The following is a 24,021-nucleotide window of genomic DNA, read 5'->3' as shown; positions in this document are numbered from 1 at the left end:
ATGTTGCCCAGAGGCAATGAAATCTCCATGAGCCTGTCAGGCCCAGAATAATCAAAGCCTCAAAATATAACATGCTGTGTTCAGCTCCAATTGAAATTTTCCTCCAGCAAGTTCCAAGGACTTTTAAAGACCAGACACTGGAACTCGTAGGAGACAGCCCAGTGATAGGAATAAAACATGCTTTGCCAAGATTTTGATTCATCTGCTAGCAGGATTAGTGCTTGCGTGTATCCTCCTCACATCTAGACGTCTTCTAAAGGGGTAGAAAGCGGCTTTGCCTTGCTCCCTTCTCTCTCTGGTCACCAGGTTACTTGCACGGGCAGTTTTGCTGCCTAATCCCAAGCCTGCCTGGTTCACTGCAACCACAGGGAAAACCTCGGCCAGTTGCACAGTTTGTAGTTTGCAGCTCTTCAGTGATCGCCTTATTACCCGAGATGCTGCTCACGGTTCCACATTTCTAAATTTCAAAGAATATTTCAGCTGAAGACAAAGGCCTCCCAAGATTTTGCTTTCCTCTTAACCGTCCTCTAGCTGTCATTAGGATTTAAGGCCTGGTCACAACTTCAGATCTTTCTGTGTTCTCAAACTACTCCCAGAGAAAACCAAGTCCTCTAGAGCTTAATACCTTACAGGTTAAATACGAAATGTAATTTTCTGGATATGCAGCTGAACTGAGCATGCACTTCAAGGTCTGTGCTTGCCCCAGCTGAGCCCCAGGGCTTACGGTCTTGAGAACTAGCACAGGTGAAGTTCAACAAGACGCAAGAGTAACTCAAGCCTACACACTGGAGTGTATGATAATTAAAATACGTAACTAAATCTAAAATACAGAACTAAACCTCATTCTCTACTTTTCCCTTGCTCCAGAAAAAAACAAGACGGTATGGCTTTTTCCAGGTAGCTAAGTAGAACGACAATTTATACTAATGTAGAAGAAAACAGATGGGACTCACTCAGGGTAGAAAATAGTTACCTCCCACTCTTTAGTATTATGAACTCCTAGGATCTACACCAGTATTATTCATACAGAAATAGGAGCGTATGCGGATTCAGATTATAACAACACTCTTGAGGACAAGGTTTCAACTCCGTTAGTATGAGAACCTGCCAATTGTAACAACAGTTTTAACAATCCAGAAAATCGGATCTGTAACACCAGACCATAAACCTCTTATGGCAGCAACGGTTTCCAAGACAAGTAACACTTCCCCACGCAACGCCACCTCTGCCTACAGGATTTCTAACACTGCGAGCGACCAAAACCAAGAGCAGGAACTGACCGATGACACCACAGGCGTTTGGTGCCTTCACCGTACAGAGAGCAGAGAGGCATTCCCTGCATCCAGGTTGTATCACTTACAAAACCAACATCCACCGTTCTGGGTGAGAGGAAAATGGACTAATAAATCTTTCTCTACCGTGTATGAAGAAGATCCTATTCAGTCTTTTCCATGGTACCTAAAAATTCTTGTAACTCATGCTGAACAGGAGGCATCCACAGAAATGGAGCAACACCTCAGAAGGAAAAGGGGATACAATGCTACACTATCTCTAGACTCCCTCAGTGCTGGAGTTGCTGAAGGAAATTGGGTCAGTATTATTGGAAATTCGCAACATCTCTCCTCAGAAGGGAGAACTGCCAGATTTTCTTAAGAAAGTGTCAGTATTGCCTATATTCAAGGAAGCTTCTTACTGCCACTGACCATCTGGTAAATTATCATCCTGCATCGATCCTTCCTTCAGCGTTTAAGAAAATGGAAAAGTTTGAGAGAGACTATTCTTCTAGTTACACGTTGCCTCAGATTTCCCTGAGTTTTGTCTATGTGGGTCATGTCAATCTGTGGCTTTAACAGCCCATACTGAAACATGTTTGCATCGCTCAACCTTTGCATGAAGCTTCAGAGACTTGGCTCTGCCGGGGAGTTTACAAGCATACCAGTTGTCTGGTTAACCAGTACCAGCTGTAAGGCGCTGACTTACCCATGGAGGAAGCTGCTCTGCCCGCAGCCTCCCAAGGCATTTTGGTGGATTACTTCCCTTCCTTCAGATGCACTTGGCTTTTCATTGTGAGCCACCTTCTCTTCCCTTTGTTAGCTGTTCTTAGTACACTTAATGCCTGACGTGGAGGCGCAGGCTGCACTGCCTACAAGCTGCTTTTCCTGCGCTTCAGCTCCATCGGTTTGGGCAACTTCCCGATGAAAGCAGCTGGGACTAATGCTTGCTACAACAGTGTATTTGAAATGAGAGAGAAGGGATTTGGTACGCCACAGACAGCAACTTGAAAGGAAGGATTTTCTTTCCTGTTACAGCTACTTACATTGTTGCTTCCAGAAGAAGGCAGAGTTTGCTGCAGCACCTGCTTTTAATCCTATGAATCTTAGCTTTAAAACTGACAGACACAGTTAAAGCCTTGGACCAGCCCTTAACTTGCCCTTGCACAACCCGAGATGTAAATAGCCTTTTGGGAACCGACTGAAAACAGATGACATTTTTGTTTGGGTCCGTTCTCCCTCTTGGTGGTAGCCTGTTATTATCGATATATCCCTGCGTGAAGAGATTTTATCTCCAATTTTCACCATTTAGGTGGCATTCCCATATCAAAGTACTCCCCCTTGCCTCAGAACTTTAAAAACATGTTTATGAGTCCATCTGTCCTACAGTAAATGCAGGGTCTGATTCAGCAAAGCACCGAGCTTTTGCTTAACATGTTCTGCTGTAGAGAGGAGGACTTCTGGGTATGCTTAACTTTTAGCATATGTTTATGTGCTCTGAACTGAAGAGCTGATAGTTTTACACGGGACCAATCTGCCCAGTTCATCTCCTACTAAACTGAATTACACTGAAATTTTCACTGCCACCTCCCAGTGCCACACTTCACCTTCTCTGCACAGGAACGCATTCCAGGCACAGAATGGAGACCACAGTTGCACCGTGTAAAGGGAAATCAAATGCTAATAGCACAGATGGTGGAGATACACAAAACAAAAACAATTGCAAGAGTCGTCAAACGTTTATGGCTTCACCTACACTGGCATTTGTAGCCAACTCTTCTTTACAATGGCTACTTAAAATTCAACCATAATCACAAAAATGAAAATATTAATTGCAATGTATTGGGAGACAGCAGCAGCCAAAAAGAGGGAAGAGAGGAATACTGTTAGAGCTTGACTATTAAACTCTGTAGTGAGCCAATTGCAAGGGAAAAAAAATCTGTGCCATTTCTAGCTGAAAGTGAATTAGAAATAAGAGTTATAAATCCTCCAGTAAGGTAGATGATTCATATACCCCTGAATGATCCTATGCTATTAGTCACCTCAACAAATTGGATGTTTAGAGATATTTATGCTTGATTTATTCCTTCCTTTCATCTGAAATACTGATACCTCAGGCACAGTAAAAACTGCAAGGAAGACCAAAAGCATTCCCCTCGCCTTGGGACATGACCAGGAGTATCCATGCATGCTGAAACCCAAAAAAATTAAGACTCTGATTAAGGTAAACAGATAATGAGGGATGCTTCTGCTATGGCATCTACACTAGGGATTCAACTGAGGTCAGAAAGCAAGGCAGTCCTTCACACAAAGGCAGCGTTCACTGATGGCTAAAGCCAGTCCAAGCCAACCAGTATTTGATCAAAGTACGAGGTAAAAAGGTGGCTGATGGGAGCGAAAAAGAAAAGAAAAGCCCAAGTATGACAAGTACTGGTCCAGCTGGGCTGTCTGCCTAGCTTTTGGGGAAAGATTTTATAAGGGAGGTGTGGGTGGGGGGTGGGGGTCGGGGGAAGGGCAATTTTTGAAAGAACAGTAGAGATTTTTTGTGAAAACACAGTTAGCAAGTGCAAGACTAGGGGGAATGGAGAGAAAGGAGAAAGAGCATGCCTGCTTTCTAACCTCCATACCAAGTCTGAAACCAAGCACTTTTGCTCGAGTGTCATTTCAGTTTTATTCAGAAGATGCAGATGCTAAAGGCAGGCACCTCTTGCAATCCAGTGAATCCATTTTGTATTGCACAGTAACTGCTTCCTCCGACGTCTGCACAACATTATGTACTAGAAACCTTGGGAAAAGCCTTCCATAAATAACACTGTCCAGGTACCTGCTGGAAGGAAGGTACTTGACATCCTCGTTACAGATGACGTGCAATAGTTCAGCCTGCAGATGCACAAGCCACACACCCACAGGACCTCCACTGACCCTGCTCCACTTAGCCAGGGCAAACGTTTTAGGTCTTGGTTCAGCTAGCAGCTTCTACAACACCTACGCACAGCACAGTCTGAGTATCTATTCCAGTGAAAATGTCACAATCTTAACAGATTTGAGTGTTTAACGCTGAGCATCCATTTCTGTAAGTTTTCCAGATTAGCAATGTCAGTAGAAAATGTGCAACCATATTATAAAGAAAAACATTACATTGGGCAAAGTTACACTCTAACAGGCCAAGGGCAAAAAAATGGCTAATGCCAACTGCGATGCAAAATGAACACCTAACTGTCTTGGCTTGAATTGATTAAATAAAAATGAGAGCTATTAATTCCATTCTGGGCCTGAAATTCACAGCACGAAGCTACAGGCGAGACTGGGAGGTGAAGGGGGAAGGTCCCAGGAGCTTGGCCAGACTGAGCTGATTGCTTATGCAGTAACTTAGTGAAAGTTATCCCTTCTTTCGGAATACCTATCGAAATGCTTGGGCCACCGAATATTTATAAAAAAAAATAAAAGAAGATCAAAAGACATAGAACAAGACTGTAAGCGTGACCATCAGAAACAAATGCATTAGTTGCGCCCACTGTGTCAAAAGGCAATCTCCTGAGAACCTAATCAAGGCGACAGGAAACCTGGATTTCAGATGAATGTGTGTCAGATGTTAATGATTGTCATGCGACCTATTGTTTGACATGGCCCTTGCTTGGAACAACTTCATCATTTAATTCAAATGCTATTTATTAGCCTGAGCAGTGCTTGCAACAGCTGACAACTAGTACTATCCACAGCCTGTCAAAAGCCTTATTTTTCCTCCAGCCCCAACTACACTGCTGTCCTACTCACTATTCAGCATACAGGGGTTCCAGTTGAGCCCAGATCTCGGACCTGAAACCATCAGTCTTCCATGGTTGTTGGATACGTGCTTTGGGCCAAGTCTGTTAAATGGAAAATGCTTTCCTCTGTCCCAGCATCAGGGAGGCAGAAGAAAATAAGACTATTTGAAAGCAGAATCTGTAGTTCACCTTAAGCACATCAAAACCAAAGTAAGTAATTACTCACTGCACCTTTACTCTTTGGCCAGGACATTTAATCTGGTTTTCCTAAGTACTTTTAATTACTTATTTTTGAAGTACTTTTGAGGTACTTTTAAGTACTGGCCATCCTTACAATCCAGAACTGAAGTGCCTGAGCTGGTGAAGTGTGTGGAGTTTATGCACCTGAAAAGAATCCTAAGGCACACATCTCCTAAAAGGAGGGAGAAGAACCCAAGCTTTTCTAGGTGAATTACTGCCACAGGAATACAACGGGAAGAAGCGAGCATTATTTAACACGCGGTGAAGGTGGTGAGTCACAGCACCACCCGCAAGATGCTGCCGCTTCTCTGTCCTTCAGCACACATCACCACACTAACTAGGAGTTTTTATTTACTTTTCAAATCACCACATAGGAGACTTGGGACATCATTTCATGGCAAAAATGCCAGTAGGGTCAAGACATCATGCCTGTTCAGAAAGGAATTTTCTGCACGGAGGAATACCTACTCAGAACAGCTAATTGTCACGAGCTTAATTTAAAGATGAGTGAGCATAAGCAGGACCTTCGGCACCCATACCCAGCTAAACGCTCTCATCACTATGTTCTTGACTGCTTAAAGGGGGATTCTGACTTTGGCAGCAGCTGGGAAGGTGGAGCCAACCTCAAGCTATTCTGAGCTGTCAACCACTAGAATTTACGAAACACAACAGGTAGCCCACGCTGTCCTGTGTGACAGCAGCTGCATTTACACATTGAAATGTTCAGGAGACATTCATGGAGAGAGGTATTTTTGGCTGGAAAAAGCTGTTGCACATCATGCACTAATTATGGAAGCAGTAGTTATGTGCAAATACATTAACAGAATAAAGCCTGCACAGTTTTTTGCAAAAAGCTCGGTACCAGCCAGGCACTAATGAAACCTGACAGCTTTTCCAGAACAAAACTTCTCAAAACTAAAAGCCTTCTGTAATGGAACAACAAAAAGTTTCTACATGCCTGAACACAAACTCTGCACTTTTGAGGCATTTCAAGCCACCAGCAAGTGCTAAGTGTGTATTGGGCACACAAAAAACTAGGATTTTTCTCTCCTATCTGACTTCTCTTGTCCCAGGGAACAGAGGACAAGAATAAATTAAGAGTATTTGTCTAAATATATGACTTTCAGCTTTCACTGAAGGCTAATATCCCATTTCCATATCTAGTTCTTTTTGCTTTAGATCTCTCTTTTAACCAAACATGACAGCAAAAGGAAACCTGATAGGGAGTTGTGACCACAGAAGGGTGATTTTTTTTTTTTAATATTTTTTTATTTTTAAAAATAAAAATAGAGAAAAAAAACTCGGTAACTTCTTTTAGGGATGAAAAGCTTCTTTTTGAATCCCAGATGAACTTAGCACTCACATATCACTGACTCTTTTATTACTTCTGCAATATCAATTGATGGGACAGAAGGGGAAAGCAGCATTCACGGGTCCTATTTCAAGTTCTGCCACTTATTTGCTTTTATGACTTTAAATAATTCATTCTATTTCTTTCTGTATCTCAAGTTTCTTCTTGTACAAGATGGATAGAAGCCAGTATGCCTACATTACAAAGGCACCAGGAAAATAAATTAATTTTTAAGGTGCTCTAAGGACCTGGGAGAGATAGTTATGAACTCCAGAAGGATCATTCACTCTGAATGACAGTATCTTAAGACCTTCACAATGGTAAATGATGCACTTTTGAAGCATTATCAGTTTCATTAACATTTAGAACACACCAAATCAGAGATTTATTTTTTTTTCCTGGCTTGCTGAGTGAGAAGCTTCTTCACTTACATGACAGCTCTTGTTTTAACAGGAAAACTGCATTAGATCGCTACAGCCTTGAGAAGGCGGGCTTCACCCACATCCTCAATGCAGCCCATGGTCAGCGGAACGTGGACACAGGACCAGAATACTATCACGACATGACTGTGGAGTACTATGGAGTGGAAGCAGACGATCTCCCCACTTTCAAGCTCAGCCAGTTCTTTTACTCAGCTTCTAAATTCATTGATAATGCACTTCAGGATGAAAGAAGTAAGGAGGGTGCTGAAAATGGGTAAAAACAGTGCAGTATTTACCTGACTATAAGCTAGTTCCATGGCATTCAGCCTGGTGGGAATGAAAGAAGTCCAATACCATTTAACAAAGAATATGAAACTAGTAACAGGGAACTAGTTTAAGAGAAGGTAGTCATGTAACTAGGACCATTCTCGCTGCAGAGCTAGTACCAGTCCCAAGAGCCCCTTACCCAGCGCTGACAGAAGTCCACACTGCAGCTTGCATTAAGGTCTCTCATTAATAGATAGAGATTTTTTTTGTTGTTTTGACTCCTTTGTAAACACATCAGAGACAACTGGACACTGCAGAAGTTCCACGAATTAGCTGTCTTTTCCTCAAATTAGTCCCCATTAAGAAAGGTTTAATGAATATTGGTTGCATAGTGGTGGGAGTGGAACCCGAGTGCTCTGCAGAGATTCCAGGCTGTAACTCCACAGCTTTGTGCTCTGCAGCATTCAATCCACTCTACGAACAAAATCCACCTTCCCACCTGGCCATCAGATCTACCCCAAGCTGTAAAATTTTTCTCTGTGCCATCTTCCAAGCAGCAGCGGACCCACACAACTCAGAGCTGAGGTCTAGAAACATTTCATTAAAGCCTTTGTAATTTCTCAGCTTGATTACTACAATTCATTATTTGCTGACCTCCAGCAGCGTTCCATCAGAAAGCTTTACACTGATGTGAAGTGCTACAAGCCTAAGCCTCACACAGGCTTTCAGTACTACTCCTACTCCATCCCCACACAGGCTTTCAGTACTACTCCTACTCCATCCCCACACAACTGTTTTTTTATCGTTTTGTTTTCTGTTGTTGTTGTTTTGTTTTTTGTTGTTGTTGTTAAAAAAAGAAAACAAACAAAAAAACCCAACAACAACAAAAGAAATCTCTACAGGATATTTTACTGGAAACCAGCAGAGAAACTTTTACTGGAAACCAGCAGAGAAACTTAACTTTCCTGCTGACCTATAAAGACCTTAATATCAGAGGGTCACATGTAGAGTTTCCAGCCTCATGTCAGCTTCTGTTCCTGGCTGTTTAGCTCAGCTGTAGCCAGCTACTGCCTGGCTTGCCCCCAGTAGCCAGCCAGATCTTTATAACTTTATCCTTTCAGCAAGAACAGTCTACAGCCACAGTCCCTTCCCTTGTTCAGGAAAAAGTCTTGAAAGCAGTTTGGTTTTAAAAATCAAAGTCCTAATAGCAGGCGAAACTGCTTGAGGAGCTCACGTGCTTGGAAGAAAGGAACCTGGCATTTCAAAAAAGTCCGTCTGAAGCACTGCCTTTGGGCAGGAGCGGATAGCTAACACGCACCCTGGCTAGCCACGGCTGGGGGCCAGGGGCCACAGCCAGACTGCAGGAGCTGAAGGAAGAAATGCAGACTTCCTCACTCCTACCACCCGCCCGTTCCTGCAAGACCTTTGCTGTACTGAGGTAAAGAATCAAGCACAAGGGAAGCAGCACAGGCAAGGAAAACACCTTGCATGCCAATAAATACTGGGGCAGGGAAAGAGGAGACGGGGGTGGGGGTATTCACCTTTTCATTCCAAAATCACATCAAAGTCCAGGAAGTTCTGAGACTGTATCAAGCACCAGTCCAGCACTCAAACACAAGAGCACATCAAAGAGCCACTGAATGAACTTCTACAAAACAAAAAAAATCTGCATTTATGTAGATACTACCAACTGCAATCATTTCTGTAGCTGCGTGTGCCTGCCACGTTCACACAGTTTCTACACAAAACAGATAGGATCTTTTCTGGTGGAGATCAATAAAATAAAGAATGTTCTATAATGCCCATGAAAAAAAAGAGCAAGCTCTTAACTTTCTCATGGAGGAAAAGAATACTAAATGTACATCTCCGATCCCAGCCAAAGATATGCATAAAGGCACATCTGAATGGCCCCTGAAAAGATGGAGGCTGAATGCATGACAACGGCTTTCCACTATGCATTTGTAGAACCACAGGATGACTCCAGAAGCTGAAGAGCAGACTGAAGTCTCTTACACTCACCAGAAGACTAGGAACAAGTAACTAGTGCTTTCCTCCAAAGATATAAATGCAGTATTTATGAATACACAGCTAGGGTAGAAAGGTGCTCTGTGTTTCAAGTGCCTAACGGAAGGCCTGTTCTTGCATTTTCCTGACAAAGAGCATCCAGATTCCTGCACAGCATTTGATAGTGAGTGACAGAGTAGTTACCTCCAGTGGTAATAACAGGGCACTTCGGTATAGGATGCTAAATGCTTCTGATGAGTAACACAATTACAGTCATTTGCTACTTTGCATTAGAACCCAGCCAACGCGAAGTGAGGGAAAAGGGGAAAAAGAAAAAAAACTTTCTACTTTTGTAAACAGAACATACGTATTATTGAATTTAATTGGGCTGTATGACATCGCCTGGGGTGTGACCTTCAGCCACCCAAGTGATCAGATCCATTGAATAGATTGATGTCTTCACCCAAAGCTCTCTGCTGGGAAGATGCTCGGCAGTCAATGTTATGGAAACAAGTTGTCATGCCCATGAAGAAGACTCTTTCTGCTACAGGCCAGAAAGCTTGGCAATTTGGATGCTGTCAAAGTAAGTCCTAACAGGGTAATTCTGACAACCATTGAAACCACCTTTGTGATAGCCAAGAAACTCCCTGATCAGAGCAGGATTTGCAGAGTTTAAGCATGGGCAGATGGACTTCAGAACAGTGAAAGCAGCTCAGTTATAAGTTTTAGAGGCAAACTCAAACTGTTCACAATTATGCATGCTATCATCCAAAACATGCAATTCAGACCATAGGACAGCTTAAATTTTAAGTCAGTGAGGCTTGATTCACCTGAAGGAAGACAGTATTTTAAGAGGTTTTTAAGCTCCGTATTATGCTGTGGCTTTAGTAATCATTCCCTTGGTGTCTTAGTTCCTCGGAACGTAAAATAGAGGGGAATAGCATTTTGCTTTCATGTGAACATGTAATGGGAAAAAATACGCTGAAGATGGAGATAAAAAAGGCAATGTGGGAAGAAACACGTGGGACAAAGACTCTAGGCATTTGACCAAAGACACATTCATCACTTCGTGTGACTCTGGAAAGGGGAGTGCTGAATCTAGACAGATTTTCAAGAAACACAAACCCAAGCTGAATGACCAGAATAGTTTAGGGACCTGTCACCACTGAGCAGACCTCTGGCTCTGTGCACCGGTATTTTATATTCAGCCACAGCTTGAAGGATGTAAGCAGTCAGAATCAAAGAGCAGACTCCCTCTTGGGGAAAGGTTCAGACTGGTCCTCAGGTCAGAACTGAAGAGACTACAAAATAGTACAGAGGGGACGTGGCTCTGCAGAATAGTACCCGTGTTTTGCTCTAACAGTCACTCACATCTTGACTATTCACACTCAGGAAAGGACAGAAGTCGTTTTACTACAACCAGGGGGCATTTCAGCAAATTGTATGGCCATTTCTTGCCTTTGTTAACACAAAATGAAAGTGTACATTTTCTCCTAGATCCCCTGCATTTGCCACCCACACAAAGCAAAGCCTTCCTTGTCCTATCATGTATTTTATCACCTCAACAGCAACCCATTTACAAGGTGGGAAGCTCTAAAGAGAAGCATGAAGGGCTGAACAAATGAGAGTTTCCATCCGTTTCAAATATTTGCAGTAATAATAGAAGGGATTATCATTTTCCAGGAGAGGAAGAAGCACTTTTAGTTATCAGAGAGACTGGAATTTTGCCAAGATGCCTCTAAGACTATCTGCTGGGATTAGGATGCAGACTGTAGCCATTAATCCTCTACTGTTGGCAATTCTTGATGCATCCATTACGCAGCAATGCTGCTTGTGCCAAGACATCCTCTTGTGCCCGGAAGCAAAGGAGTTAATCGGCAGGAGCCATAGCTTTGCACCCAACACTTCTCACTAGGCATAGCTGACAGAGATAAACTATTATTGGCCCTGATAGGATTTTTTTTTTTCCTGTGGCAATTCAGCTTAGCAGGGTGTTAGAAAGAGTGCTCCAAATCTACTTCCTTCAGCAGTTCAACCCTTTGTGAGACCCCCTCAAGGGCTCTGAATCATTTTTTGGAAATCTTCTGAAGTGTTTCAAAACCTGTCAATCAGACCTGAACCCACTTACTGTTCTCTTCCTCCACCTCCCCCCGACACAGCAAGTGGGGAAGGTTCCACTTTAGCTTACGCCCTTGCTAGTACCTGAAGCCAAGGACTTTCTGCCTATGAAAGTCCAAAGTTAAACCAAGCAATGTCACAAAGCTAAATCTTGAGGCACATTTGTTCACAGATGAAAACTATTAGCAAAGACTCTGCGTTCACAGCATACGAGGCAGGCCACTACTGCGAGGAGATGATCATATAAAACACGCGGGGAGGCGGTGCTGAAATGTTACTTTCATTCAACACAACAGGGTAAGGGTGACAAGCCAGTTTTCTGTAGAAGCTTTTCTACAGTTTAATAGTTGGTTTGTTTCTATCCTTCCTGTTATATGCCTGTTAACTTCTGTGGCCTTTCTTATCCTCTGTCCTCAAAAATATCACCGAGCCTTAAAAACCCTTGTTAGCTCTAATTTACAAATCAAGTATTTGGGCATCAAGTGATGCAATCTAGATCTTGAAGGACATTATTGTCAGAACAAAAAATAATCACATTCTGTTAGTTTTTCTGTCTAGCTAGTAGACTCGAGAAAGGCACCTCTGTGCATCCCATTTCTCCCCACGGAAAGGCAGTCTGACAGCAGACCAAACCTCCCACACCCTTGTGCTCTGAATTGCTATGCCCAAACACAGAATTACATATGTGCTGCTGGTGAGGCACATACAATCAGGCTGCAGCGGAACTTGCTACATTACCTCATGCAAGGCTACAGCCCCCAGGCCTTCTCTGCAACCTTTGTACACAAACAGTACAAAGATACCTGGTTTAGGATTAAATGGGTAATGTCCAGTGTAGATAGCATTCAGTCGCTGCAACAAGATTTACACCTTTAAAAAGACGGGCCTTACAAAAATGCTGGTATGGGTAGTCAGACTGCCAAACAGAGCTGGGGCACTGCAGAAACCCCCACTGTCAAAAAAAGAAACTACCCAGCATCATCTCTGCATCATTTCTCTTTGTTTCCACAGACAAGGTTCTGGTTCACTGTGCTATGGGCCGCAGCCGCTCAGCCACATTGGTCTTGGCTTACCTGATGATTTACAAGAACATGACAGTAGTGGATGCCATTGAGCAAGTATCAAGACATCGATGCATCTTGCCAAACCGGGGCTTCTTGAAGCAGCTCAGAGAACTGGACAAAGCGTTGGCACTGCAGAGGAGGAACACCAAAAACAGCCTACCATCTCATGGCGAGGAGAACAGCACCACGATCTAGTGTTGTTCCTGGCAGGGTTGTGCTGCTGGAAAAGAAACCCCCAAAACAGGAGTGGAGGGGAAAAGTGTAGTTAATTACAGTCAAAGATCACTTCTTATTTGGAAGGAAAAACAAAGTAATTTCAAATGCTGTCAAGATGAGAAAGAAGGGAAACAAAATTTAAAACCCATCTCCTTAGAATGTTCCAGCCTTAGCAGAATTCTTTGCTACACATCAACAAATAAATGTTACCCTCTACAAATTTTTTTTTCAGCACGAAAGCAAACACAACTTAAAGAAACCCTCTTCTAGCTCAGTACCCACAAAATCCTGATCCTAATACAAGCACATGACTTTTAAAAGAGCGGAGCTAGGCATTCCTGAAGAAATTTTGCAGGAAAAACACCAAGGTGGTGGCAGCACAGATTAATCACGTTTAGTCCCAGAGTCCTGAAGGATTCTGCAGGAGTTTGCCTTTTTGTGTTGTTTCCTGGTATCTCCATTTCTTCTTTCACAATAATGACCTAGAGCAGCACAGCGTTCAGAGATCCTTCAGAGGAGGATCAACTACCCAGCCATCACCATGGACTTTGCAGCAGACCATGCAAACCAGAAACAAAAGCAAGACCCTTGGAGAAGGCCAGATGCATAAACAGCTATAATGCACAACAATTCAAGGAGATACATACACATGACGTTTTAACAGTTTCAGTTTTAACTTGTTTTTCCTAAATGCTTCAACTGCCTGAATTTTAAAAAGGTCCTATACATACAGTATCCAAGTCAATTTACTAGTCCACACAAAAAATAAAAAAGGACTGAGAAAATTATTTATTGTGACTGTTTTCCTGCACTTGGAAAAACTAACAGAACAATAAACAAGAAAAAAAAAAGGATGTCCTTTACATTGCCAAGAGGGAGTTCAACACTGAACTTGTGCAGCCCTGATAGCCTGTTAACTAATCACAGATTAGAACCAGTTCCAATGAGATTTTAGTTTTGATTAAAAAAGCAAGAGACACAGGTGAAGCCTTTAAGAAAGTAATAACCTCACTGTGAGCTGCCTAACTAGGAGAAAGCTGCTGCTGTGCTTCCAGAATCCACCGTTTATATTTACCAGTACCGAATGATTCTTCCTTTTGCAGCTTTAGTCACCTTAATACATTACTGTGTTCCAGTACAGTTGCCAATAATTGCATTTGTTGACAGAAGTAGTCCAAATACACAAGTGGGGACACCCCATCTACTTTTCTGCCTAAACGTACTGAATTTACTTTATTTGATACAAATTATCAGTTACTGTGTTTTGACACAATGAGAGTTTTGCTACCTCAGCAGCATTTGACATTCTTAAAATATATCATGGAGGAGGATCACAATTAAGCCTTGTTTACCTTTTCTGCATCTATGAAAAGGTCAAGTCAACACCCTCCACACTGGAATTTTGCCTCATTCAATGTATCAGGTAAAGCTATACTGCCTCAGTGGCTGAGAGGGACAACCTAGCCACCAAGAGCAGGGAAGAGTTCTCTTAGTCTTTACCAGCTGACAAAGACTTTGTAACTCTGGTGCAGTGGACTGCACAAGGCTCGGATTCTTAAAAAACAGAAAAAAAGAACAAACAAACACAGGGCAGAAATGTGCCACTGAGAACTGCAAGTATATACTACAAATCAGATTTGAGCACAACTTGAAACCATATTTTGTAATGTTAACAGCTCTTTACAGACTTAGCATCTCTAATGTGAAGGTTTTCCTACTCCCTTCACTTTCTTTTGGGCCCCAAACCCCAGTAAATCATTCCTCTCCAAACAGTAACCCTAGCCAAGGCTACTGGCACTGTTAAGGCAATGCTTTTGACTTATTTGTATTTATCTGTATAATAAATACCTTATCTTCAAATTCTCAGACACAGCAGAACATAACAAACACAACGAGACTACTGTTGTAAGACAAATCAGACATCACAATGTGAACATTATTCATGACAGATATACAAACTCCAAGACTTAGAGCAAATTAAACATTCCTACACCTGGATTCGAAAAAAAGCCACCCCCAGCCCACATACCACCCCCCAGAAATGAAAGGGAAACTCAAAGAAAGTCATTTGAGATTTCACAAATTAGCAGTCACAACTTGGGTTTAAAAAGTGAAAAAAAAAAAAGTAAAAATTTGGATGGGGTCCCTCAATTCTTTCCACCTACTCCCACAGACCTCCAAACGCAGCTTTTAGAGCACCTTGCTGCCTGCTGCCATTTAATTCACAACCCAGAGAGGGTACAGCTCTCCTGGCCTTGTGCCTGGCCAAGCTGCCCTTCAGACACACAGCCCCTGCTCCTTCATTTACCCTGATGGAGACAGCTGAGCTTTGTCACTTCTATGGCAGCAGCGTTCCTTAGCATTAGCCTTACAGACAGGCATTCTGTACCCAATGATACGCTGAAATACAGCAAATACCTACCAGGATTTCCCTCAGTCAAGTTACAGGTTATTTTCTGTCTTGTATCTTGTATGATGGTTTGATAACTGCTGTAACTGGAGGAGGATTTGTAGCTGATTTACATGCAGAACTGTATTCAAACAAGGTTTTCTGGGGCCTGGAGATGGGTATTTCTTTTGCAGTCTGAGACGTGCAAATACACAGGAAAAATTTTCATTTCCTGAGGCCCAGCTGCTGTTGGTGGAGACTGACAGAGCTTTCAAACAGCTGCCTCCCAGCTACTGATAGAAAGCAAAATACTAGAAACCTTAAGTAGTTTCCACTCATTTTGTCCTGCATCGGAGATTAGGAAACCGGCACATGGCAACACTGACATAGCGGCAGAAGAATACATCAACCGTTTCCAAAGGACAGGATTCCAGGCTGCTCAAACTAGAAGCTGCTGTTCTTGGGTAAATAGCACAACACTGATTTCTCTAGAATCAAACCAACAGAACCCTGTATTCCAGTGTTCCTACATGCCTGAAGGTCTTAAACATGCCTTAATTCAGCTTATTTATACTTATTTAGTAGCTGGGAAAATAAACTACCGAGAATTTAAATTACTCAACTAAAGTTACGATAAAGCCAAAACTGTAATCCTACCTTGTATCTTCTTATGAGCTCCCTCTCTACTCCACAAAGCTCAAGACAACTTTCGATCAATGCACAGCCCAGAGCTTCACCATAGAAGAGTTGACCTCTATGACTATATAGGTCATACACAATGCTGGAAATACACTGTTTTAATACAGAGAATTATTTAAAGGGAAGAATAAGAATAAGAATAAACAGTCATAGGTCATTACTACAGTGGTCAGCTGGCTGGCTGCTCAAGGGGTCGGTCCCTACGGGACAGGCTGTATTAGGATCACCCGCACAGCGGTACAGATAGTTACCAGGCCCATTCTTCCTATTTTACCACATGCTATATAAATGGAATTTGTTTCCGTCAGCTAGCCTGCCTGATAGGACAAACTGAAGAGCTGATAAAACTGAAAGACATAGACAGTGATCTAACATGAAAGTTTTACACATTTGGAAGCTCTCTGTTTCTGCTCCTATCACACTCCTCCTTACAAAGTTATTTAAAAAATCGGTTTTATTTTGACCACTGCTTGGAGATCAGGTAGCCAGAGTGCAGCACCACTTACCATTCTCGCCTTTGCTAGAGGGCTAGAGTGCAGCTTTCAGGAGTACTGTCATTCGGCAGCTTCCAAGCGAAGTAGGTTCCGCTCCAAGGACTAGTATCTTCCCTAGAACCAGGTCCTGCCTGAAGCACCCTGCTGGTACAGCTATGCCAATTAAGCAATTCTGAAGTGAACATACTTCTTATTTACTTCCCAGCTTTTCTCCCTACGATTGTCCCAGGATTAAGTAGATTAAATCAGAAAAAGGAAGAGTTCTGGAACATGTAGCTACCACAAAGTGGGCAACTTGCAGGTTGCTAATGGCTCGCTAACAAGCCTTAGCAGCACCAGCTTCACCAACAAGCCAGGTCCGCAAGCAACATACACGCAGAATAATGCAATTTTATTTCCTTCTTGCAAATAAATCACTAGTGGTATGGAGTATTCTATTTGTCAAACCAAGTAAGACTGCACGGGCAGGGAAACCTGCATTTCACAAGAATCATCTATTGCAACTCTGAAGAATTCTTTGGAGACATTTAAAGAAAGAACTAATTCTCAGCTGGGATGGTGCTAGAGCACACAGTCAAAGCTGACACTGCAAAGGGCACAGAGTACATAGAACAGGTTCATGTGTCAAGGAAAAGACAGCTGCCTTATAAGACAGAAATTTTAGTGCAGTAATGCAATTCACAGCTAAATAGTCACTATGGGAAAAGATTTAGGAGAGGCATTTGTCCTGAAAGGAATTCAGTTCTGAAATAATTTAAAAAAAACATAAATTGGAAACTCGCCTCTTGTGCGCACACACCACATCATTTTCTGCCCAACTTTTAGTCTGTATATTGCAAATACAGCATTTTAGCAATATGCTGGAGTCGGGACGATCTGTTTCAGGTTAGCACATACTGAAATGGGAAGAAGGTCTGATTTGCCCGTATGGTACAGGCTTGGAAACCTGAAACTAAACAGCAGTGGATAAAGACCCAGGTGTCTTTTTTGCTGACTGTAAACACACACAAATGAAGACTCAAATAACATGGCGCTACTTTGAGATACAATTATTCAACTAAGACACAAGGTCCTTATCATACACACTCGAAGACTGCATGTTAACTGTGTTGAGTTCAACTTTCCTTTTCCTAAGCATAAAAAAAGGTGACAGCGACTTTGTGAAGATGAACACACATACAGTTTTAAGTACTATGAATATTCTCTGCCTTCAAAAAAGCAAATTTGACAGTCCAAGTCCATGAACAAAGATCCTCATTAGATTGTGCTCTCCTTATCGAGCATTCTGAACTCCTGTAAGTTCAAGAATTATCATTTGACCAGCAGTTTTAGCTCCCATTCAGGTCCACTATTTTAGACTGCTGCCCCACCACGTAAACCAGAACAGGTTATGCACATGCATCTGTAGCATCAATTTCTTGATTTGGCAACACCACACACTTTAAGGGCTTTATTTAAATGAAGACACATTTCTCTGACTTCTGAGCACATAAAATATCACCTATAAAGCTGCTTTATATACTGCAACAGGGACACAGGAGTTTTCACTCAAGATGTCCAATCCCTTCACGTTAGCTAGCAAGTTTCCTGCAATGTCAGTGGGCTAGAGGGGGGATTCAGTGGTAGCATTCACATCAGAAGTGTTTTGAAAAATTCTTGCAAGGATTTTTTCTGGTGCAGATTCACTCACATCCAATTTAAACTCGGTCCACTCAAGAGCTCCGCATATCAACAGCCTTCTCAATTTTTACAGGCCTTCTATTGATAAATTAGAGGTGTTCATATATGAGTGTTTGTGTGCACACATATACATGCATATACACAGGACTCTGAGGTTCAACACAAGATCTGCATTGTCTTGTAACCCAGCAACAGTGACAAAGGAAGAGATTACAATTCTATCATTAAGATACAGTTCAAACACCATGTCTGTTACTGTTATATACCCTCTTACATATATATTAACACTTTCTATAGGAAAGAAGTTTCATACATTAAATATTGACAACCTTGTAATGTATTAAATACATATTTATTCAATATTTTATTAAGATTATTAAAAAAAATAATCTTAGATACTCTTTATTTTCACAAGGTGTATGCAATTATGATGAGTAACCTACACTTAGGCTCTAACAGCCTAATCCAAACCCCATCAACTTTAATGGGTTTTAGATCGAGCATGTGAGAGCACTGTAACAAACACTGTTTCAGGAGGTAATTCCCATGCAACATCAAACTATGACAAGACACAAGAGGCTAAAAATGGCTCATCATAATTTATTTTATGTTAAAATGTACAGCTTGGGGGGGGGTGTTTTTTGCAGTTTTTATTTTTGTTTCTTGGGTGGGTTTTTTGTGGTTTTTTTGTGTGGTTTTATTCTTTTAAGTGACTGACTAAAAAGATAACAGATAAATACAAGAGTGTCACTGGGTCCTATTTTTACATGTATCAAGCCTCTTCTGTTCGGCCCTTACAGTCACTCTGTACAGGTACAAAGGCTACAAAAAAGGAAGCAATATAAACAGACACAAATAACTTTTGCCTTTTTACATGCGATCTGTAAGCTTAGTTTGAGCTATTCACACGCTACTGCTCTATTTTTTCCCTTAAAAAATAACTCCAATATTTTATAAAGATAGAAAAATCTACAGATGGAATGAAAATGTAAAGTTAGAGGCATTTCCATAAAATAGCAACTTTACACCAAATTCACTACTATTTTTTTTTTAAATCCTGCCAAGTATTTGGACATATATGAAAATGTTTCAAAACTTGACAAATAAACACTGAGATGTTTCAATCAACAAAAAACCGTAACAGTATTTATAAAACAGAAAGCTGCCTTTTTTCCTACCCCAGCCCCAAAGAAACTGGTCACAAAAATGGAAAAGAGTCTCAACTTTACACTAAACATACAGCAATAAAACCCTTTGAACTAACCAAAATGTGAATAGCTTTCTCAGCTTTTTTTATTATTTTTTACAAGTTTCATAATTAACAAAAATATAGTTCTGTTTTTTTTTTTTTTTTACCCCTCAAACTAGGGTAACCTAATCAAGGCAAAAAAATTAAGAAATGGCTTACTGTTAAGCACAACACTTGTACAGTACTACAAAATGCACTGTCACTAACAAAGACATTAGCGGCATGCAGAAGTGTCACCTTCAGAAACAAAATAATACAATAAAAGAACTGCTAAAAGGCATTTACATGTGGGGAAAGGAGAGAGAAAAAGCTCACGATCCAGTACTGTCTGATAGATTTGGAGTCTATTTATCCACATTTTTAATGGGAGCAGGCACATAAAATGGCTCTGAACCATCAGCTGCTGTGTAATTGCAGTTCATAGAAAGAGTTCTTCCTTTCCAGAGAACTTCAAGCTCAATGAAATAAACAAAAAAATGGAAAACCACCTAATTCCCCCCAAAAGAAAAGTTAAATCCCACAAAGTTAAAAAAACCAAAGTAAAACAAAAAACCAAAACAAGAAATAAAGAAAAAAGAAAAACTTGTATAAGGCTTTCTGCTGCATACAGCTTTTAAATGGTGCCAACAAATGTTTTTGCATTCACACCAATTGCTGGTTTTGAAATCGTACTCTCCGAAAGATATTTGTGCAGGTCAATCCAATACGCCAGTTTGGTAGTCCGTCTCTCCAAAGGGCCTACCTTCTCATGTAGGATCCATTAAGAGACTGTTTAGACATGCCTGTATTCATGTAGCCATGATGCCCCGGAGGAGTGTACATCATGTTACTGTGGGGTGCTGTCTGCATTGGTTGCTGTGCATATGGCTGAGTTCCCATCATCCCCATCTGCATCTGCATAGGGTACTGGGGCGTTTGATTCATATACCCATGATTACTGTGGTATCCACTATTCATCATTGGCTGGGACATACTATAACCATTCATAGCATTAAGGGTATTCATATTCATGTTCACGGAATTGACATTATAAGCTGGGGCTGGCATCAAATTTACACTCATGTTCATACCACGTTGCATCGTTAAGGTCCGCGCGGGCCCTTGCATGGCCACAGTCTGTGAAGCACGCCCATAAATTTGTGGCTGATGGGCTGCGGCAGCAGGTGGCAGAGGCGTGGATTTGGTTCTTACAGAAACATGACCTTTGCTGGCCATTTGAGTCTGCAGTCTTTGGGTGTGGGATATGCCAATATTAGATGAAGTCATATTACGCTGCAAAAGGGGAGGTGGCAAATTCATGGGAGGAGGAGTAAGGTTGGGGGGAGGGGTCATGGTAGCCTGTGCTTGGGGTCCTCCAGGAACAGCGTGTGGAGACTGAGAAAGCTGAACAAGCCCTGTATTACTTAAGGGGGTGGACAAAGAGGCACTGTTTGCATAGGAAGTTACAGCAGCTGAATGGCTGTAAGGCAAAGAATGATCCATAAGCGTGTTAGTTAACTGTTGCAGTTTGGCAAGGCTGAAGGTGGCAGATGGCTGTGAGTAATGCCCCGCTCCGAATTCACTCTGCCCCATTCTTTCATATAATCCGATGTTGGCATTGCCAGTCTCGGGGATTTCAGTCAACTGCATAGGTGGTGTAAAATTAGTGGCCATGCTGCACTGGGATAACTGTTGGTTGCTGCTTGGAGGCCTTTCAACAACACAACCTTGGGGAGATTTTACGTTACAAGTGGGAGGAGAACTGATGTTTGTTTGTTGCATCATACTGCAGCTTCCATTAATGCTAGACATCTGCTGTGTCACTGCACAGCTACTCTGCGTTAGGTTACTAGATGTAAGGCTACTGTACGAGCAACTGTTTTGAGAAGAATTGTTCCCACAGATACTACTACCCATTGTGGAATCATAACTGCTTGGGTTTTCGTAGTTTTCCGTTGTGCTCTCAATGCTCCCCAAGTCACTAAAGCCACTGTCCACAACTTGTTGCGAATGATCAGAAACTGAAGGAACATCCATCATTGGGCTGGTCTCCATGTTCTGCAGAGACGGCACCGAAATGGCACTTTGATCTGGGCTGATCTGAGCATAGCTGTTCTCTAATGGAGCAACATTTGGGCTATTCACAGAACGAACCGACTGGCTGGGATGAGAGTGCACGGATGAAACTGGGCTACTGTGGTCAGATTGCTGACAATCATCCAGTGTGGTCATTTGGGGACTTTGGTCATTATGGGCATAGTTTTGCAAACTTCTACAGGCCTCTTGAGTCTCTGCACAGTCCTGAAACGTATCTTCATGCTCACTTGATTCTTGAGTTAGAGACTGTACGGCTTGGACCGTTTCTGAATCAATTTCCATGGTCTCAGTACTCTCTCCCTTGAAATCGGAATGTAATTCTTCACCACATTTTTGGTCCTGGTTGTTATCGGTATGATCATCATCAGATTCAGGCACTGGGTCTGAATCTGTAGCAAGTTCTTTCTGGTCACTGTCACACTCGTGAGCTGCAAGGTCAACACCACAGCCCATTAAGTCCTCCTGATTTGAATTACCAGTTTGAACATTTACGTCTAAAAAAGACTGCTGTGTTTCCAGCATTTCTTTGAAAGCTTCACCAGGTAATTCCTCTTTCTCCACTTCTGTTGAACCCATGTGGCTATCGTCTTCATCGTCTGCATCATGATCCTCATTGCGAGACGGTTCTTCATCCTCCTCCTCCTCTTCCTCCTGATCATCCAAATGCATGGACTCCTCTTTTTGCAGGAACACCTCTTCTGCTTTGTCTTTTTCTTGATCTTTTGAATTGATTCCACCTTCTTCTACATTCCTTTCTTCTTCCCCAGCTTTCGTCAGATCATTTTCCTGTTTTTCAAAGTGTTCACTGGGTAGATGCCGAGGTTCAGGTTCTGCCTCTTTTACCTCATTATCTGGTGGTGGTAATACTTCAACTGGCTCTTTAACCTCTTCCTCCATAACAGCAGGAACTGAGCAGGGCTTGTCTTCAGCTACTTCTTTTTGCTCCTCCACCAGCACCTGATAGTCAGGCTCCATAGGAGTCTCAGGTGGAGTGTATAAATTAAGCTTAAAGCCAGGTTTTCTTTCCTTGCTTTGCCTCCATTTAGACGGACCACGCTTAACTCCTTTGGGCCAACCCTGCTTACTCTTTAAAGGTTCAAGATTGTCTTTAGTGCTGTCTTCCAACACAGCTACATCCTCTGTGTTATCTTTGGGAGGCAATAAATAGAGACAAAGGAAAGTCTTAGCTTGCACAAACTAATCAATATTTTCAAACATCAACCCAAAAGTAATACATGAACTCAAAATGCATCAAGAAACTCTGGAACAAGAGCAGTAAACACATCTCAAACCACAAGAGAATGACACACTGCCTACAGCTCAAACACACTTACACAAACATGTAAAGTTCCCCTTGTTCGGTGCCTTTCAACAGTGACCATCAGAGCCACCATCTATACTCTAGAAGAATCCCAGACATTTAAATCATTTGGCATGTAAACTAAAGTGAAAATATTGCCCAAATATTTGATTATTAACCTTTCTTTTTAGAATAGAATCACTTTATATAGACATTGATTTAATGCATATTCATCTTCTTTGACAGTAATAACATGAGAGCCTGGAGTTTCCCATTTGATCGTTCTGGAGGACAAGGCATCATCATGCTTTAGTACCAACACTGAAAAAAAGGTGGTTCATACTAGTATCTTCTCAGGGGCAGCATATCATGATACAGCTCACAACACATGGCAACAGGCAAATGATAATTGAAATTCAACACAAGATGGGTCAGAACACTAAATTAATCCATTGACTATAAAGAACCACCCAAACACATTCACTCCTCTCCTCTCCTTTGTTCCCAGATACCACTTACATATACACCAGAAAAAGGGAGAACTCTCAGAATGTAACAAGCTGCACTTGGGAGCATAATGGCTACAGCGATAGTCCTTGGCCAAGTTCTGCTTCTCACTGTAGCGCTGTAACACTCTTACAGTTGACTGATGTGATGACATGGTCCATGGACAAATACACAATACCAGTTTAGTTAAAGCAGTGCAAACCTGACCTCTGGGGCACAGCTGGAACACTGAATTTTCTACCATTAGTTTAATTAATTTCTGTTAAGAGGCAGGAAAAAGTGGTAATAGTCTAATGTAACTGTGCACTGGTTTGTAACAGCACCGGTATTTGTAAGCATGGTTGCACTAGTCACACAAAAGCTGTTTAAAATAGAAAACAGCGCATGAACCCTCTACTGAGGATCGCAAAAATTAATCTTCCCATGCAATTATGAAAATACTAAAATAATACCCACTGGCTTCTTAGAGAAAATATATAGACCTGAGAATTCAGCCATTCATTCTGGAATTAAAACTTTAAAGTGTAATTCGAGAGCCAGGAGGTCAAGGGATGAGCATACATTCAGAACAGCTTATTAATAGTTTCACTATCCATCCATTAGCTTTTCTGCCAGGAAATATCCTTGAAATCAAACTAGATAAGCAGCTTTGAAAGAACACAGTTAAAACCATCCCTCCTTTGTGGGGAAAAAATTAGGGACCCTAGCACTGAGGACATACTGTGCCTCAGAAACAACAAACATTTCCATGAATTACCAACAATGCTGAAAGAGATCTGTGTAAATCAAATCTTACTTTTTGCTTGCACCCTTTACCAAAGGTACAATACCAATATTGGAGAATACTCCAGTGATACTCTTGCTCGGTTGAGTATGAAATGCCCTGTTGCAGGGACATAAAAGTTGGTTT

General features: G+C 41.8%; 2 protein-coding genes across 9 annotated transcripts in view; one reads left to right on the top strand and one right to left on the bottom strand.

The window, feature by feature from the left end:
- DUSP29 (dual specificity phosphatase 29) overlaps window positions 1-17,991 on the top strand; it is a 32,135-nt gene extending 14,144 nt beyond the window's left edge. Inside the window, exons 3-4 of the mRNA XM_080403205.1 lie at window positions 7,080-7,300; window positions 12,449-17,991. Of these exons, the coding sequence (XP_080259331.1) occupies window positions 7,080-7,300; window positions 12,449-12,696 (469 nt within the window). The 3' untranslated portion in view covers window positions 12,697-17,991. The remainder of the gene's footprint in view (window positions 1-7,079; window positions 7,301-12,448) is intronic.
- A 568-nt stretch (window positions 17,992-18,559) lies between these two features.
- The window catches only part of KAT6B (lysine acetyltransferase 6B), a 145,376-nt gene continuing 139,914 nt past the window's right edge, over window positions 18,560-24,021 (bottom strand). For all 8 annotated transcript variants that reach the window (XM_080403181.1, XM_080403185.1, XM_080403186.1 and 5 more), the window contains one exon: window positions 18,560-22,452. In XM_080403181.1, the coding sequence (XP_080259307.1) occupies window positions 19,967-22,452 (2,486 nt within the window). In that variant the 3' untranslated portion in view covers window positions 18,560-19,966. The remainder of the gene's footprint in view (window positions 22,453-24,021) is intronic.

The sequence above is a fragment of the Falco punctatus genome, assembly GCF_963210335.1.
Source record: "Falco punctatus genome assembly, chromosome: 9".
In the NCBI taxonomy this organism is placed as follows: Eukaryota; Metazoa; Chordata; class Aves; order Falconiformes; family Falconidae; genus Falco; species Falco punctatus.
This window is presented reverse-complemented; position numbering and strand designations above follow the sequence as displayed.